This window comes from Kogia breviceps, chromosome 9 (assembly GCF_026419965.1).
Source record: "Kogia breviceps isolate mKogBre1 chromosome 9, mKogBre1 haplotype 1, whole genome shotgun sequence".
Classification (NCBI taxonomy): domain Eukaryota; kingdom Metazoa; phylum Chordata; class Mammalia; order Artiodactyla; family Physeteridae; genus Kogia; species Kogia breviceps.
The window spans coordinates 93987600-94007178 of NC_081318.1; the positions used below are offsets into that span (position 1 = coordinate 93987600).

The 19579-nt window shown below is 39.0% G+C and overlaps 1 protein-coding gene across 4 annotated transcripts in view; it reads right to left on the minus strand.

The window, feature by feature from the left end:
• Positions 1-19579, minus strand: part of RELN (reelin) — a 539216-nt gene that overhangs the window by 7733 nt on the left and 511904 nt on the right. For 3 of the 4 annotated variants that reach the window (XM_067042797.1, XM_059074483.2, XM_067042796.1), the window contains 11 exons: positions 17729-17906; positions 16861-17036; positions 16606-16712; positions 15065-15307; positions 14284-14459; positions 10936-11009; positions 9486-9647; positions 8588-8745; positions 6341-6560; positions 3885-4082; positions 3092-3190 (listed from right to left, as the gene is read on the minus strand). In XM_067042797.1, coding sequence (XP_066898898.1) covers positions 3092-3190; positions 3885-4082; positions 6341-6560; positions 8588-8745; positions 9486-9647; positions 10936-11009; positions 14284-14459; positions 15065-15307; positions 16606-16712; positions 16861-17036; positions 17729-17906 — 1791 coding nt within the window. Of the gene's footprint in view, positions 1-2372; positions 2457-3091; positions 3191-3884; positions 4083-6340; positions 6561-8587; positions 8746-9485; positions 9648-10935; positions 11010-14283; positions 14460-15064; positions 15308-16605; positions 16713-16860; positions 17037-17728; positions 17907-19579 lie in introns of all 4 variants that reach the window. The other variant, XM_067042795.1, reaches the window with a different exon arrangement.

Here is a 19579-nt window from a genome sequence, read left to right on the forward strand (position 1 = left end):
CAGTTTTTCTTTCTAGGAGTTTTTAGCATGTGTCCTTAGTGCACATGCACAAAAGCTAAACTATGGTAATAAAGCTAGATTAGGGCCAATCTTTACTCAGAAAATAAAATATGTTCTAAAAATGTATACCCCCCCCCCATTGGTTGCAAAAGACATATTAGTTGCCCTATCTGTGGCATTCAGTTAGGCAGGGCTTGTATCTCTTGAGATATGCACCTCAGCCTCCTGTTCCCGCCACACTTAAGGAGTTAACATTATTAGTTACTATAACTAAGTGTTATTATACAAAAGTATAGTTAATTAGGAGGACATTTTGAATTTAATAGGGCTTTATGGGAGTATTTCACTTCTCCATTTCTAAATATACGTCTACTGCAGCAAAGTTATAATTAGTAATATTTGTGAATTGTGACATGAACTTTGGCTGGCTTCTTTGTGCTTTATGTGGTTGCAAGACACTTGGAAAAATTATTATATTTTATTTTTCTGAATTATCTGGAACTTCATTTTTAAGCTCATCAAATGAATGAATTAAAGTAACTGTTTTGTAGAGCTACTAAGGGCATATTAACTAGCAAATGCCTTAAAAGTTTTTGCGACTCTTCTGAAAATAAGCAGTTTGAAAGAATACAGTGGCATAGAAATATTAAATCCTAAGATGAGCAAAACATCAAAAACATAGTTCTGAAAATATAATTTCTTTGTACCGTATTTTTTAAACAAATCATTGATTGAACTCAGCTTTATGAAGTATTTCTTCTTTCCAAAAAAGAAGGAAAACAAAGTGACTCCTTTAGTTTTAACAAATTTTAACATATTATATATATACACACACATATTTATATAAATATATAAAATTTTATGGTTACACGTGTAAAGTTATAATTTAAAATTATTCACCAAAAGAAGACTAAATAAAACTCAAGTCATGCAATACTCTGCATGTGTGGCAATGCTCTTTTCTCATTTGAAATGTTTTAGTGCCCTGAGACTTTGAAACGATCATGCAGAATAAGAGCAGACAGGTGCCTACGTGCTAAATTCTTCGAAGTCTTAAAATTCTGGAGATAGAATAAAAGTGAAGTCTTTATAAATACAGATTATTGCTCCAGAAAAATACCAGAAATGCTAGGTTTCTGGTATCTTATATAATCTGACCTTGATTCTTGTAATAATATCATGATTCTGGTTACTGCTTATAAAAATTAATACCAACAGCAGGTATACCAGAAGGTTCCCTGGGGAGCTGTGTGGTGAGAACCTCTGAGGCAGCAGGTCAACTCTGTTCTGCTCCCAAATTGTCAAGGGGTTATTTTATACCAGGTAGTATATTTGTACTTCTGACCCCACTTACTCTTTAATCTTAGTACACAGGAGGGGACTGTGGTGATAATATGCCTTTGAAATCCAAAATGGATAACTGCAATTGCTTGGTTGGATGGGGGGATAAGAAATATCCTTATAACACATGACATGTTAACAATTGTTGTATCTACCCAAGGTCAGTATTAGCATCCTGCCTTCTACTGAGGACTGTCAAGCTTTGAACTTTCCATAAAAGTTGGTAATGCTTTGTCAGGCACAGGAAGCCCCATTAATGTAAACTGTCTTGGCAAGAGACTTGAAAGATAAAAACTGGTTATTGACTCTAAGTTTGATTCTCAACCAGTTTATTAGAATGAACTGAGGTGCTTTTCAAAAAGACCGATGCTCAGGTCTCACTGAAGATCAATTTAAATCAAGTAATCCGTAGGTATGGGCATGGACATTGGGACACTCATTGATGCTTCCAAAAGCTCCTAAGTGATTCTGATGTTCAATCAGATTGAGAAGCGCTGCTCTGAAAGGAAAGTAGCAAGAGCATAATGGCTAGAGGGTTGGTGTTTGGTCTGTCTGGATATCTCTCTCTCTGCACTTACCATACATCATTCGTTTTAGAGCCCAGGTTAGTCTATTCTCCTGGAATAATGCAGTCTGAGGAAATCAAAATCTAAGTAAAACATCAGCCTCATAATACAGATTCAAGTGAGTCCGACTGTTACTTTAAACTTCAACTTTATCTTATGGAGGCAGAGCCCAGCAAGTTGTCCAAAGCAGCAGAGCACACAGTGGGAGCTTGTGTAGGAACCGGGTTGCTCTTGGATTTGGGGATTGATATGGATGCCATGCAAGCAGGTGCCTCAGTGAAAACTAAGAAGAGGGCTAACTCAAGACTGAAAAATTCAGCTCATGGCTATGATTGAAAGAAAACAAATCTGGTAGGTTTCCTACCGATTAATCACTTAAATTTGCTTTCAAAATGACTGAAATCAGCCAAGGGACTGATTTCGTTTTCAATTTGGTAAAAAGAATGAACATTTGAACCTATCTACCGAGAAGATTCGCCTCTCCTTGCCAACCACTTGGAGCCATCAGTCCGAACCCGTCGAGACATAAGCATCCCAGTTCTACAGGAACTAGATTGTTAGAGAAAAAGCAAGTCATCTCACTGTAGAACAGTCAACCCAGTTAGGTGAGAGCGCTGACAACTTTATTCTATGGGAGAAACCATGGGGGAACACCCTTGACTTCTTAGGCACTGGGATTGGTCACCAGGAATCTGAAACCACAAATTCTTTGTTCTAGTTTTGACTATGTCATTAAATGGAAGAATGCCCCAGGCATCTGCTGCTAGGACAGCTGTTTGTAATTGGGCACATGTCCTAGAGATACTCTGTACATCGACCAGTACAGATCCTTTTTCTTTTCAGGATGTCATTCCATTTTATAAGGCAACTCAGATCTGGTAGTAGGCATTGTTTCCCATTTACCTGGAGACTTCTGTTCAATCCAATTTAATTAACATTGTCAAACCCTTAAATAAACCTTTGCTTATTGAAGTTTTCTAAGGTATATTAAATTAAATTCAGGGCTTTGTTATTTCACGGTTGACTAGAGCTGTAGTTTGCGATTGTGGGAGAGTATAAGCCAAAGTGGTCCCATGGGGGTTTCTCATCAGGGACAGTTCTTACTGAATTAAGGAGCATGCTATATCAAAGGAATTTCAAACCTTTCTGAAATGGACATGAGATGCTATGTATCAGATACTCACAGGACGACCTCCACATGGTCCAAAGCCCATTGATCATGACCTGTTCCATTGTGGCGTGGCTGCCACCAGCGCAATAAAACTCCTTTCATCCGTGCCTCCCTGGGTCACAGATAGAAGGACAGAGAGATTAAACACTAGAACACAGAGAACTTTCTGGTAGGTGACTTCCAGACTTCAACTACAATAGTCTAATCTTCATCAACATAACTTTGGGTATGGAATTTAGATTTGCTCTGGTCTTAGTATTCTCCTAAGCAGCATCAAGTTTTATTGGCTACTCAAGGATTCGCAATCCTTCTACATCTCTCTCCCTTCTTCCCCTTGCTCCACTAGTAACTGGAAGAGTCACATCTTTAGTCAACAAATGTGACGTGCCTTCTATGTGATGGGCACTGTACTAGACGCTGGGGTACCATGCCAGGCAAAACTGACTAAGTTGCCTATCCTCAGCAAATTTTTAAACCGGTGTACCCAGCAGAAGATTAAAAATGTTGTTTCCTAAACGGCTAGAAACACTGGTTACTGGGAGGGAAATATGCACAACGCACCCTTATATTTAATTGTTTTTCTCTCTTCCCTCTTGACCTTATCCTGGCTCCCAGGCTCCTTATCCCTGGCTCCCCTTATCCTGGCCTGTTGTCCTAACAGAAAACGGTAACACAACCCTGGAGATCTGGATTAGTCTTGGCTCTGCCACCACCTACTTTTGAGGCGTTGGTTCAGTAACTTCACCAAACACTGTTAATTGTTAGGATCGTGTGTGACACCATGCTTTTGCTCTCTGACCGCTTACAGGGGGACGTTGTAGGACACCCTCTGAGCCTGTGTGAAGTCCTTCGGCTGGTGCTGCGCGATGACGTGCCAGGTGATCCCGTTGTTGACACTGTACTGCAGCAGCACGGCCTTGTCCACGGCATGGGGGCCACTCAGGTCGCTGTTGCAGCTGTCTGTCTGCGACGTACTCCCAATTTGCAAAACGAACATGATTTTGCTGAACAAACACAGGGGAAACTATGTGTAAACAAAAGTCAGGAAGTATTCAAGGAGTTATACTTTCTATTTTTTTATCTTTCTCGTTCCTAAAGTCCAAAATTTTCATGTTCATAATATAGTAAAAATAGAAGCATCCAGTCTTATGACTAAGTCACATAAATAACAAAATTTATTTATGTATTTATTTATTTATTTATTTTGCGGTACGCAGGCCTCTCACTGTTGTGGCCTCTCCCGTTGCGGAGCACAGGCTCCAGACGCACAGGCTCAGTGGCCATGGCTCATGGGCCCAGCCGCTCCGTGGCATGTGGGATCTTCCCGGAGCGGGGCATGAATCTGTGTCCCCTGCATCGGCAGGCGGACTCTCAACCACTGCGCCACCAGGGAAGCCCAACAACATTTATTGAACTTATCTTTTACATCATACATATGAAAAATAAGCCCAGAAGGCTGGTGTTCTACACAGTGAAAATTTTTTACTTTCAAATATCTTTTTTCTTCTTATGATGTTAGAAATCTTGTTAGAACATTTCTCCTGAAACACCTTCTGTTCTCTGCAAAGTGATATGGGCCAAACAGGCAGCTGAGGACATGGAGAGGACAAGAAATAAAATCACAGTATTTATGCTACATGCTTTTTACAAATAGCTTCAAGATGAACAGAATCATGACAAGGATAAATCATCATGTTTATTTTAGGAAAGGATGTCTGGAGATCAGAGCAGAGGGAAAACTGAGTTAGACACACAGGCTCTGGACAATATCTGGTATCGTGTTTGATGTGTCCTTTTGTTTTTCACAGGCATCCTTGCCCTTAGAAGATACAGGTTTTTTTTTTTTTTTTTTTTTTTCAGTACGCGGGCCTCTCACTGTCGTGGCCTCTCCCATTGCGGAGCACAGGCTCCGGACGCGCAGGCTCAGCGGCCATGGCTCACGGGCCCAGCCACTCCGCAGCATGTGGGATCTTCCTGGACCAGGGCACGAACCCGTGTCCTCTGCATCGGCAGGCGGACTCTCAACCACTGCGCCACCAGGGAAACCCGAAGATACAGTTTTTAAACATAGGAAATCTATCCTTGTAAGATTCCTAGTGATTAACAGGTGGTCAAATAAAGAGCCTGACTTAAACTGGTAAATGCATTATTTCAACGCATTAATTAATTTAAAGCAAAGTTACCTGCATGACATGGTGTGCAATCATTAACTAAGTGGCTAGTTTTAGCTATATATGGGGTCAAGGAAGACATCAGGTTGATCTAGATTACGTACATCTTTTTGGTAGGAAAAAAATTGGGGATGGGTGGACACAACAACTTCTGGCGTCCATGGTTAGTTATATGGTTACTCTACAGGAATTAATTTTTAAATATTTTTATTGTTTATCATATTGAAGGCCCCCCAACCTGCCTTTCTGCCTCTGAAAAATACATTACTAATATTGAGCTTCAAGTAAACATCTACATTCCCACTAACCCAACATTTAATTCTCAAAAATACTCATGCATTTTTCAGCATTCAGTGAGTAGTCTGGTATTTTGCAAACTTCATAAAGCCTTGGAATCTCTTCTTGAATTACACAGACAATAAGCTGTTTTTGCTCTGGCTAAGGTGGTAGAGCTGGGAAGGGCAGGTGGGGAAGGAACCCTCTTGGGTCTCTTTTTCTCTGTCCTCTCTATTCTGCAATAGCGTGCAGCTCATAAAACACATGAACTTTTAAAGTTCCCATCCATCCAACCATCGATCCTCCACTTCCTTTTATAGCTACATATGCTAAGTACAGGAATATGTATGCTTGCATTACTATGAATCTTCTTCACATTCACATTTATATTTACATGCTTGCATATGGTCTATATAAATTATCTATATAGATTATTCATAACCAATTATTTATTTTTGTCAACTTTATTGAGATACAATTGGCCTCTAACATCGTGTAAGTTCACGGTGTTCAATGTGTTGATGTGATACACTTATCCATTTCTTATATTTGGCCATTTCTCCAGGCTTATGCCTATGTTACCAACACTCAGCCAGTGTGTGTGAAGAGATACAAGATAATTCTACACTAAATTTAAGCAAAGCATAATTCTGAGTTGTGAAAACATATAGTGCTTTTTCATACCAAATTCAGATGATATTTAGGTTTCCACTGCTTAGTGACACCTGTGCCATAAAGTTCATGATCACTGCTAACAGCAGACAATGAGGTGCTTGTGATTTTATGTCTGGACTACAACCTGGGAGTTGTATTACCTTGCTCGAGTGAGATCCAGAGGTTTGGTGGCAGCTTGCCTTATTTGACAGCCGTTAAAATAGAGTGAGTCTCCATGGGCATAGGGTGCCAGCTGCCCACAGCCACTTCCTATCACTCCACCTTGAATAGTCTCCCAGTTTGCCTCAGTGACTCTTGCGGACTCAAAATTATCTTTAATATAACTGGGAAGATCATGACTGAAAACAGAGCAATCATCTCCTAGAGGGAAAGGAACAGTTGCAAAAATTAGCTGGAACAAGCAGAATCATCAAAGATTAAGAACAAGCATTCAATTTCAGATTTAATCCAATCAATTTCAGATTTATTGTAAGAATGACAAAATACCAAGCAGATATAGACTCCTAGAAATGCATGTTTCTCTTTTATTTCAGTAATTATTGACTTGTGTTGCTGAAAAATACCATTATCTTTGAGTCAATGTTTACTAAAATATGTAGGTGCTAATGTGTTTATTTCTTGTATAAGCCCATTGTTAAAAAACTACAGCATCTGGTTGGGCCTGTATGTTTACCAATGACGTGTCTCCAGAGGGTGATCTCACCCTGGCATTTGAGACAACCTAATTTCTTGTCCCCTAGCGTGATTTTGTAGCAGAAAATAAGTCATGTTCTTGTTCTCCTTCTAGCTCTTATATTTGATGATTCTTGACAGCAGAGTCTATATTTTATTCATTGTTGGATCCCAGCACCTAGCACAATATTGAGCACATATAAAATATTCCATCATGAAGCTGGGATAAATACATGAATAAAAAACTGGAAGTGTCTCTCAGAGACCACAGAGCTGAAATATGGGCATTTAAGGAAGGTGCTACTTTAGCTAATGTGTATGTCTTCGCATTTCTCCTTCATTGGAACAGCACAACTTTTCTCAGTGTCTACAACAGTTCAAAATCAAAAGGTCATAGCTCTGTTGGATCAGGGAAGAGGGAAAATTCCAGACACCTAGGACTCCTGGTGAGACATTTGATTTGTTCATTTGCCTAAAGTTCAAATTCTCCAGCTAATATACAAACAGACCCAGTTGGTCTCAGCGGTAATGAGACCAGGGGAAAAAGATGGCAGCTAAGTAATTTCTAACCTCAGAGATGTGCAGCAGTCTACATTTACCATACTCATTTCACTTGGAGGCAAGGAAGTAGCATCCACCAAGAAATCTAAATGGATTCTACTCAATTCAAATCTATGGGTTCTTCCACTGTACCCTTGGGGAAGCTATATAATTTGGTCCTCTTTGGATAACTCTCTCAGCTCTGAGAGACAGCAAGGCTGAGTGGAAAGGACAACTTGAATTCTGGTCTTCTTACTGACATGTACTTGCTATGTGATCTTAGGCAAGTCACTTAACCTCCCTGAGTCTGTTTCTTTACCTGTAAAGTGGGAATAATGATATTAACCATAGCTGATTTATGGGGAATACCATAAATACTAAATGACTCTGCTGAATGTATTGGTGGATACTGTGTAAACGGTAAAGGATAAGGCAGTGTAAGGATTCACTCAAAAAAGATTTACTGTGCGTTGCTATTAGGCTCCGAGGGTATAATGGTAATTGGATAGAGTGAACTTTGTAAAATAGAGGCGGAAACCTATGAGAAACATTGCATCAAAAGAAAGCAGGGCTGCAGGCCTTCAAACAGGCCAACATAGCAATCTCCTGGGATGTTAGGAATTGACTGAATACTCTGCCCCAGATACAGAGTTAGCCTCTAGAAATTCAAGCAGGAAAAGTATATTTTTGAGAGTCATGAAGGTTTTTTTCGTATGTGACAGAGTGACTTGGGAAACAGAACATCTTGAATTGTCGGCTCCATTTTGGGAGGACAGCGGCTGCTCCCTGGACTGGGAAAGGTCCAGGGAGAAGGAATATTGGTCCAGTATCTAGGAACAGGCAGCCAGGCCAGGCAGGAGAGAGGTCCAGAGTGGAAATGAAGTGTGAAAGGTAGGGGTTGGAGCAGGGAGTTATACGGAAGATGGAGAATGTGAGGTACTATAGAATATCCTGGGAGGATAAAATCTGCATTTTCAAAAATTCAAGGAACATAGCATAAAATTACCCTTGGTAATTCATTCCAAAGGTAAATAACTATGTGATCAAAGAGTGTATCATCTATCTCAAATCCCTCAGGCCAGAGTTTCTATCCATTTCCTAGCAGCCTTTGCACACATGTTGAGATGAGAACTCCATGGTCTCCTGCGTCAAGAACGACAAAATGGGATTCTGACCTTGGAAACTTTCATCGCAGATGCAGATGGCGCCGGTGGTGCAGTATCCATGCCCACTGCAGAGCTTGGGGCAAGCCTCTCCGATGTACACGTGGTCAATCGCCCAGCTTTGCTTCTCCGTTTCTTCGCCCTTCTGGATCCAGCGAAACTGTGTTGCACTGAAAGTCCCACAGAGAGCAGAAGGGATTCAGCAGGCTGCTATTTTCCATGGCTACGTCCAGCATCCAGCCTCTGGGAATGGGGGCTATTTCTAAGAAAAGAGCTTCCCAAACTTCTCCCCGAAGCATCCAATTGGTGGAGGTGAGTGAATGTGTACCCCTCACATTCTAGGAGTATATACCCCAAAAGCCCTGAAAATTTTATGTGAATTTCCTATTCTGTTCCCTAATAAACCTGTCTATTTTTCCCGTAGTGGTGTATCATTTTCAAATCTTTGAGGAAAATAAATGCTGCTCTAGGAAGACTGTGCTCCATTATATTTACCCTGCAGCTTTGCGTAATCCAACCAGCCTGGCACAACCCAGAGGGCACTGATTCTGGGAGAAGCAACACAGCCTTTGGGAGCACAGAACACTGGGAAAGATACGGTGCCAAGTCCAAGTCTTTGGGCATTTGTGACTCTGGGCCTGTGATTGAGTTTGGTGTGTGCTGTGGTATTTAATCAAAAGAAAATTTGACATCTATGAATCATTTACAAACAAGATCCTATTTCTTCTTGGGACATGCAATTGCCATTTAGGGGCATGGGTTGGTGAGAGGAGGGGGAGATGAGGGGAAAGGGTACTAGGGCTGCAACTAAAAGTCTAGCCTCATTTCATCAGGTGCTCTCGCCTCATTGTATGTGCTCTGCAGAGACTGGCAGGTGATTCCACGAAGTTTACATTAGTATGCCACCTACCTGGAGGAGACATGGTCAGGCAGCTGGATGGTGATTCTCTTCCAGCTGGAGCTGTTGACAGCGTTGTAGATGGTGGCTTCATGGAACTGGAAGGGGGAGCAGCCAATGCTGTTTGAAGAGGAAGGAAGGCACTGGGTCTGAACGAGCTGCCAGGAATCGGACCTGCAGAAACCAAGAGGCTGCATTAGACAGCTCTTCAGAGAAATATATGACCTGTCTAATGTCAAGGGGATGCTTTAGGGCTGGGTTAAATTAAGACAGTTTAATGTAATTTTCCTATTTCCTATATATATTTATAATTACAGATAATAAAAAGAAAAATTGAAAACTATCTCATATGAGATAGATTCTAACTTTTTACAGGTACATTAATATATTCACAAATGGGGTTTCCCTGGTGGCGCAGTGGTTGAGGGTCCGCCTGCCGATGCTGGGGACACGGGTTTGTGCCCCGGTCCGGGAGGATCCCACATGCCGCCGAGTGGCTGGGCCCGTGAGCCATGGCCGCTGAGCCTGCACGTCCAGAGCCTGTGCTCCGCAATGGGAGAGGCCACAACAGGGAGAGGCCCGCGTACCGCAAAAAAAAAAAAAAAAAAAAAAAAAAAAAAAAATATATATATATATATATATATATTCACAGATGACAGAATAAAATGATGGCAGGAACAGAGAGGGATTCTAGCTACTTCCTCCTGCTGATATTGTTACAAGAACTACACCTGGAGTCGATTGACAAAGTTCTCTATCTACCCAAACTTTCTCGCTATAATTCATTTTTCAAAGTGGTGGTGAGAGTCAGGCCTGGCAGCACCAGCAAGGCAACCTTCCTCTGTCAGGCTGATGCTGCTACTATGCTTTAGGAGGTGTGACTCTAGCTAAAGCATATTCAGACCTTTCATTGATCTATATTTTTATTAGGGTTGGTTGAGAACAAGCAATGTGAATAAAAGAGGGTTCTACTTTGAGGACAAACGTAGTGTCTTACTTAACTTACAATGTAAAGTTTGTTGGCTGCAGCGTAATATGACATTGATTTTTCCTGGTTTGAAGGAAAAATTTGAAAATAAGATACATGTGTGAATTTTATACAAATGAAATTTTTACATGTATACACAGGAACTGCCACTTTTAATACATAAGAATGCTCCCCTGTAAGCAGCTGCCTTAAAAATAGACAAACTTTTTTTTTTTTTTTTTCAGTATGCGGGCTTCTCACTGTTGTGGCCTCTCCCGTTGTGGAGCACAGGCTCCGGACGCGCAGGCTCAGCGTCCACGGCTCATGGGCCCAGCTGCTCCGCGGCATGTGGGATCTTCCCGGACCGGGGCACGAACCCGTATCCCCTGCATCGGCAGGCGGACTCTCAACCACTGCGCCACCAGGGAATCCCTAGACAAACATTTGAATTGGATATTCATGTTTGGAGGAAATGTAAAACATTATTTCACAAACCTTGCATCCTTAGTGTACTCCAACATTACGGAATGAAGGTCACCACAAGAAGTAGCTTCACAACCCACCACAATCTAAAACAAGCAAACAATTGATATGTGTCAGGCTAGATTAAATAATACCTCTCATTAATTAGAAATCCCATCTCTCTTCATTATGACTCTGAAAAGTAATCAAGAAGTATTCAGAGAAGCTTTTACAGAGCAGCCTGCCAGGACACCAAGAATACATTCTTTTGAGCTTTGTTAAAGTCATGCCATTTTGCAAGGAGATGAGAATTAGGGTTAAAAAATACTATTTCTATTTACTTAATTAGTATAACATATTAATCATAAATTTAGGGAAGATAAATTGTCAAAAGGAAAGCAGTATTTGGAGAATTAAAGGAAAGAAAGTATCATTGGTTCAAAACATTTTCATTGATATCCTATCTTCATTGATGCTACCATTAAATTTTTATTTGTAATTAAAAATAGCAATTTTTAATTACTTAATATTTATTCCTAGTCTTTTTCCATTTCCATGTGAATAAAAGCATTCCATATTATGTGCAATTAAATGCTTGAATCATCAATAATGCATAAATGCTAGAAAAATTTGGTGATTCAAATTTAAGTTCTAATCATCTACTCAATCAATAAGTCCTATTTCAGTGCTGATACTAGGGAAGGTTAATGCTAAAAACTTTAGACTATACGTTTATTCATAAAACAACACTGGTTTCAGAGATAGAATACAAAGTATATTCCAATAGTGGAAATGGAAACCAGAACACATACAAATAAAATGCTGTGGTGCTTCACAGGAAGGAGAGATTGAATCTTGTTAAGTGGGTTAGAAAATAGTTCATCAGAAGTGGGAGATCTAAATTATTCCAACTACAAAAAGAAAAGATAGTTGTGTGACGTGATAGAGGTGCTAATTATCACAATTGTGGCAATCATATTACAATATATAAATGTATCAAATCAACATGTTGTATACCCTAAATTTAGACAATGCTATACGTCAAATATATTTCAATTTTAAAAAAAGAAAAGAATTCATCAGGTAGAGTGTATGTGAACTGTCCCTGAAGAATGGGAAGAGTCTGAGACGTAGAGACAGGAGAAAGACATTTGGGTGGGAAAGCACTGTGGCATGTCTGGAGTGCAGCGTGTGGTGCATTTTGGTCTAAGTGTAGAGTATGTGGAATATTGGTAGAGAAGGTTGGAAAGATTGGTTGAGTTTGACAGACCATGAGTTGTAGTCAAAGGTCTTTGATCTTAATTTGATTAGGGCCAGAATAAAGGTGGTAATAGTGCAAACAGAGGAGATGGGATGGGTGCCAGGAACACTGAGAATTAGAATTAAAAGGATGTAGTAACGGATTAGATGTGAAAAGTCAAAGATTAAATTAAAATTTAGAGCCAGTGAATAGGTGACAAGCAGTGCCATCAAGAGAAATAGGAAAATCAGAAAGAGAAGTTGGCATAGGGCAGGAAGATATGAAGTTCACTGTTAGACATGTTGAGTTGAGGTGCCAGTAAGACAGAGGTGTAGAAATGTACACAGGCTATTAAAAGTACTGAATTGACTGTTGATGAGCCAGTCAAGGTTGGATATGCAGATATGGGAGTTGCTCTTAAAGATGTGATATTTGAAGCCAGAGGATGAATGAAGTTTCCAAAGGTGAGAATGTCTGTGAAGAGATAAGAAAGCCAGGGAGAAGTACTAAGAAATGCTGATATTTACCAGGTTGGGGGAAGAAGAGGAACCAAAAAGGAGACAGACGTGGATATCAAGAAGGTTAAGAGGAGAAGTAGCAGAGAACCCAGAAGCCAATAGCACGGAGAATTTCACGAGCTGGAGAAGACAAGGACAAGAGTGCCAAATAGTACAAAGAAAAGGAAAAATGAGGAATGGGTGAAAGCTGAAAGCTGTTGGATATGGTGTTTAGAAAGTCTATGGTGACTTTATTTTTTAAACTTTTTATTTTATATTGGAGTGTAGCCGATTAACAATGTTGTGATAGTTTCAGGCACACAGCAAAGCAGCTCAGCCACACATACACAGGTAACGATTCTATGGTGACTGTAAAAATGCAGATTTAGTGACATGTTAATCATTAAATTTCTGGGGACAAGCTTTTTTTTTTTTTTTTTTTAAGAAACAAACTGACTTGGCTAGAGAAGAAAATTTCAGTCTCTTCAGTTCTGGGTTGATAGAGGCAGCAAAAGAGGAGGTCCCAACCAACTTAATCAAAAAAATGCTCTGATGTGAGCCCGGTAGAGGGAAAGCCTTAAGGGACGTGGCTTGGAATTAGGGGTGGTCCAACACTGGACATGACCATGAGCATCCTTCTTGTCACTAAGTTAAAGACAGTCCTGAGGGAGTGTTAGCATTTGGGGGGCTTGCCTCACCCCTCCAGTCTCTGAAGGAGAGTTTAATACAGAGCTGAGAAAACCAGAAAATTTGTTTCTTTTTTTTTTTGCAACATATCTCTAGGAATTTTTCATCTTGCAAAACTGAAACCCTATACGTAATAAGTCCTCAGTTTCCCCTTCTCCCAGCTGTGAATACATTTTTATTATACTAATAAGGATTCTTACTATTAATTGTGATTGTAGCACATCTTTTAAAATAAGGGTATTAGAACTGATCTGTCTTTTTAAAATGATCTAGTAATAAACTGCATTTCTGTAATGCCCCTTTTTAGTGTGTTCTGCAGTGAGAAAGACATTAATTGATATTGCTTTATCTTTCTCTCTAATTGTCTATTAATTACCTCCTATGCCTTCCCTTCCATTCTTCTATGTGAATAAAATAAGCAATTATAAGAAGTAAGAGTCCTTTTCAAATCTTTGAGGATTTGGGAAGTTCCAACTGGGCTAATGTACAGGTTCATTTTTGGAAGTCAGAGACAAAAAAAAATGGAAAGACATAATGAAAAAGGATAGATAAAGAAGCAAAGTGGCTTGATGTATGAAATAGGCATAAAGAGAAAGTGGTAGAGAAATGGAGGAGAGAGACAGACATAAAGGGACAGAGACAAAGAAACTAATAGGCAGATGTGCCTATTTGAGCTTTTTATTTCCAACTTTGGAAAAGTGAACTCAAGATCACATATCTGAGATACAATACAGTTACATTTCTTGCTATGTCCCAATATACTTAGATTTTAACCTGTGTTCAAATAATCCTACAAGATAAAGGTCTTTGTGAAAGATAACTTCTTTTATTCATAAGATAAAGTCTCTTTTAATGAATGAAATCAATCATTTCCTTGGAGTTGTTCAAATAAGTATTCTCACTATACCCCCTCCCCCAAATGTAATGCCAGACTCTGGAAGAGCCGCTTCCCCTTACTTTAAACTGCATCATGTATCCTGGCTGTATAATGAGTTCTCTGGAGGAGAGTGCATTGTGAGTCTTGTCCTTCTTTTTATTTGGCCAGTAGAGGTGGAAGGATGGATTGCCACAGAATCCTGCTGTCCTCACTGCATTAGGGTAAAAACTCCAGTTTTCTTCATGGGAAGTGCCTTCTGTTAAGGTAAATTGGAAGCAATATGGCATGTTATTCTCTTGAATTAATTGGTTTAGTGTTGAACTACTTGAATGTCTATGCTCTAGCTCTTTGCTTACTCTTTAAGATTGACTTTTATTTTATTTAATTGGTATAATAGATAAATCCAAGGTGAGAAATCACATCTAGAAAAGATTATTAAATGCTAGAACAATGATTACTCAACTTTTAAACTGTAATTGCTAGACTGGTAACTTTCACCATTGCAAAATTTTTCCTGGTATACTTTCAAACCAATACAATGTGTATCTCTGCACAGAAATTCCTAAAGAAACAGAAATTATTTTGGGCTATTGAAATTTCAAATTATACTTAGAGCGAGACATTTTGTCTTTAATGAGATTTATTAAAGTCTTAGTTTACATTTCAACATAAATTCTTAGTTGACATCTCAACAAGCAGCCAACCTTGAAGATGTATAAACTATTGGGCAAAAATTTACTCATAATAATCAGTAAATATGTGCTAGGAACTCATCTAAAGGCTTTTCATATAGTAACTCATGTAAAGACATAAGCAGACGAAAGACTCACAGGAAAGATTGTTCAATGTCTTGTTTCTTACCATCATCAAAAGTGTCGACCAGTTGACTGGGATTGATTTCTGCTCCACCAATCAAAATGTTGTCTAGTGCCCACTGAGCACGCTCTACCCCGGAGACCACAAGTCCATTGCTGATCACAAAAGGCTGCCACCAGCGAAGTCGAGTTGTGTTGCTGAGGGCATCCTCGGGAAGAAGAATGTAGTCGTGTCTGACAGAAATGTATTTCTGATAATCCATCTCATGGAGCAAAGTCCAAGTAATTCCTATAAAGCAAATACACCAAAAAAGTAACATATCTGGAAAAAACACCACAAACCACCAATATACTGCAGTTACCGTAAATTTCCCAAAGAAATCTTCAGCCAGATAATGAGAACTGATTTCAGTGACTTTAATGTAAGTGTTCCCCACTTATACATATTGTTTCAAAATGAGGCTGATGATATAAGGGGAAGAAGGGTATTTAGAAATACTTGGCCACAAATAGAAACACTTAAGTAAAAATTATATACTTTCTGCTTCTAAAATTTTGTTCTCGATTCCTATATGCATTATTTCTCATAAATAATGAGAAACACCCATGTTTTGCATGTTTCTGGACAAGAACTAGTATTTTAAAATATAGCTATTAAAATTCTATGCAATTTGTGAATTGTTGGACTAATATGAAGCTTCTGTCATCAACTGATAAGAGAGTAGGTGGAATGTTTACATTACTTAAGAACACACGTTTTGAATACCCTAAAATACTTTACGGTCATCTATTTATCTGCCAGTTATTAAGAATGATACCTATCTGCTAAAGCTGATTTTCTAAAGACCTCATGGTACTACTGGCCTGGTTTCAACTACTTCAAAATAATGAAACAGAATCTTGTTAAAATAGTGTGTGACAGACTCACGAATTGACTATCTTTTTTCACAACTAATGACGTTTTCTTGTAGCTCTTCTATAGCATTTATTACATGCTTGTTCACACAAAAGCTTTTAAAAACACTTTAAAATGTTTTTTAAATTATCTTTTACTTGGAAGACCAAGCAAAAATTTATTTCTTAATTGTATCATTTATAATCAAGCTTCAGCTAAGCATAGTGATTATTTTCTTTATTCATAAAGTTTGGAGTTTATTTTTTTTAATGTGATTTCTCTCTTGTCCCTTTTTGGGTAGATTTTTTTTTTTAACATCTTTATTGGAGTATAACTGTTTTACAATAGTGTGTTGGTTTTTCCTTTACAACAAAGTGAATCAGTTATACATATACATATGTTCCCATACCTCTTCCCTCTTGCGTCACCCTCTCTCCCACCCTCCCTATCCCACCCCTCTAGGTGGTCACAAAGCACAGAGGTGATCTCTCTGTGGTGGGTAGATTTTGTATAACACAGAAGTCACACATATATATAGAACGTGTAATGCAACTAAGGTCTATAGCTTTCTCTTTGTGGCTTTCACTATTTGCACTGCCAGGTCAGCAAAGCTTTGCAGGGACTTTGCTGAGGGGCACTGGATGGAATGTGGCAATCTGCTCCAGGGCGTGGCTTTCACCCCCAAAACGTGCCTCCATCGGTAGAGTAGTCCAACAGCACGCCTTCCTTCCGGCAGATGGGCCGATGGCAGGAGGTCATGTTATTCTCACTACCGATGCGCCCCCAGTATTGCAGGAATCTGAACGCAAGCACATATTATCCGTCAGAACAGTTAATTAGAACAAATCGTCTACTCAAGTCCTGGATAACAGCTTCTTCCACACATGCGTTCTGGTTCGGGGGCCAATTTGCTAAGTTGTGACAAAAATAACAAAAAATTGACTTACTTTGCCCCTCTGAGATCTAAATCTTGGGTAATAGCTTGTCTCACTGTGGATCCCCCAAAATAGAGTGCAGTGTCCTCTGCAAGAATCCCACAGTCAGTACAAGTACTTCCACCTTCCAAGGACATCCATAAATCAGGTTTGATTTCTTCACTGTCAAAGCGTTCCTTCAGGAAAGTCTGGAAAAAATTAAGTGGCATGTGTTTAAAAATAACAATTTTAAAGAATAATTACGGAATAGTTAAGACAATACAGAAATACATCTTGGACTTGAAAAAAATTAGAGCTGATTTCAAATGCTTTTCCAAAAGATATTAAAAGAAACCCAACAGGATATATCCATAGTATTATTTTCCATCATATATTGAAGATCATTTACACTGCTTAAATAATGTTTAATAATTGGAATTTAAAATCTAGAATCTTAAACTAAAACAACTGTAAAGTTGAGTATAGTAATACTCCTACTGGTAAAACATTACTTAAGCATGTACTCTCAAAATATACTTATTTATTTATATATTATATAAAAATACTTTTGTACTTTATTATGATTCTATGAAACACGAACAAAAATAGAAAATTTAAAGGAGTAAGATAAAATAAAACATGTTTTAGCACTTTTCCCCCCAATATTCCCTAATTGATTGTCTTGTTCTCCCTGGGAGTATGTGCCCCCCACCTTGGAGACTGATTTAGGAATCCAGAACCTTTAAACCTAATACATATTTTTAAAGTTTCCATACAAAGGATTTATTTACTGGGGGCCCCAAAGAATGTGGTTATAAATTATTAGTCTCACTCTTAAGTTGGTTCTTGATGCACGGTCTGCAATGCGAGTACATGCTTCCTTCAGGGGCTTTAACATTACCTTCAGAGTGTGAGTCAAGTAGCAGTTTGGCCCAGAGTATCCCGGATCACAGATGCACTGTTCCTTTAAGCAGTCCCCATGGCCTCTGCAGCTGTCCAAGCATTCAGGGCCCAGGTAGAAATTGTCAATTGCCCACTGCATATCTGAGTGCTTCTGATAGAACCTAAACCTTACTGGACTATTGGTAACACAAGAGCAAAGGAGTGAAGAACAAAAGTTAACTTTACTCAGGTCCATTTTCCTGCATGTATATTCAGTAGTCAAGAGAAAAAACATTTAAATCATTCTGATAAGATGAAATGGGTTAATAAAAGATGTCTTCAGAGTACCACTATCTTTCTAGAAATGGAAGTTTAAAGCCAGTTCAATTTACATTTTAAAATATGTGAGTAAACTTGTAAAAAAACCCCACCAAAACCACAGTGGAATCTCTATTTCAAGCAAAAGGAACATTTAAAAATGCAAATCTGTAACTATCATAAATCAGGTGGCTTATGAACTGGAGTCCAGTGGCTGCGACACAATTTCGATTCATTAATCGTATTCGTGAAATTGTACAGAAGGTGAATCAATCCTTTGACAGAGCCTTGTCAGCATACACACGGCCCTCAGGTGGTTGGGAAACAGCAACTTCTGAATTCCCCAAAGATAATGAACATTCTCAGAGTAACTGTGCTAATTAGAAAACAATTTTGAAAGGGTTATATATTAAAGGAAAATTTCCCTGAGATTTCAATTTCATCATTGCTCTCTGTCTTCTGGGGAAAATACAAGCCTCATAATCAACCTTATATTAAAATATGCCACCCTATTTTGGTGGAAAGAGTTCACAGTGCATGAGGGAACATTCTGGGATGATGTGAATGTTCTGTATCTTGTTTTATGTGGTGGTTACACGGGTTATACAATGGGAAGAACTCACTGTGAGGAACAGTTAAAATGTGTTCATTCTACTGAATGTAAATTATACCTCATTATAAAAAACAGAGTAAAGACAGGAGGGGGAAACGAGGAAATGAGGTTGTGGTGGCTCCCCAGCATCCATTTCAGCCCAGATGAGTCATGTGAGACAATCACTGTAATATAATGCCCCTCACTATTGACGGAGTCAGGAACGGGCATTCTTGAACTAATTTGTACCAATGGGATGCAAGGAGGCACTTGCTCCAGCTCTGTTAGAAAGAAAAGCGACTCTTTCTCTCTCTCGCATTGGACACAGGTAAGGATGCACTGTGCTCCAGCTTTCTGGAAGTCATCTATGTTCACGAGGGGAACCAGCCTGAAGACTGAGTGTGACATCCATGTGTGGACAGTGGAGCGAAGAGTAATAGTGAGAGAGTAAGAAATAACAATGTCCTTGAAGACACTGTTGAGCTTGTCAATCAATCAACCCTAGAGTCCACTTATCTTTGGGTTTTTTTCATTATAGATATAATACATTTCGTCTTCAATTGAGCCAAATTTAATTTTAATTTGAATGGAGTTTTCTGTTACCTGCAGCTGAAAGTATCCTGATTGTTTTCTAGCATGTTAATTGACTAAGCCCTTTAGATTTATAGCAGAAAACTGTGAGTGGTCATGTAATAAATGATCTCTAAGGGACTTTTTTTTTTTTTCCATATGTAAGCACCTTATTCAAAGGCTCTATATGTTCTGGTCCTATATCCTAACTCTGTTTCACAAGAAGGTTCTTCATTTAGCCAGAAACTGTGATTCATATGGTAGGTTGTCATCTTCTTTAATGTATCTTTTCCCCTAATTTTATAGTTGAAGAGAAATTTAAAATATATATATATATATATATATTTATTTATTTGGCTGCACCGGGTCTTAGTTGCAGCCTGTGGCATC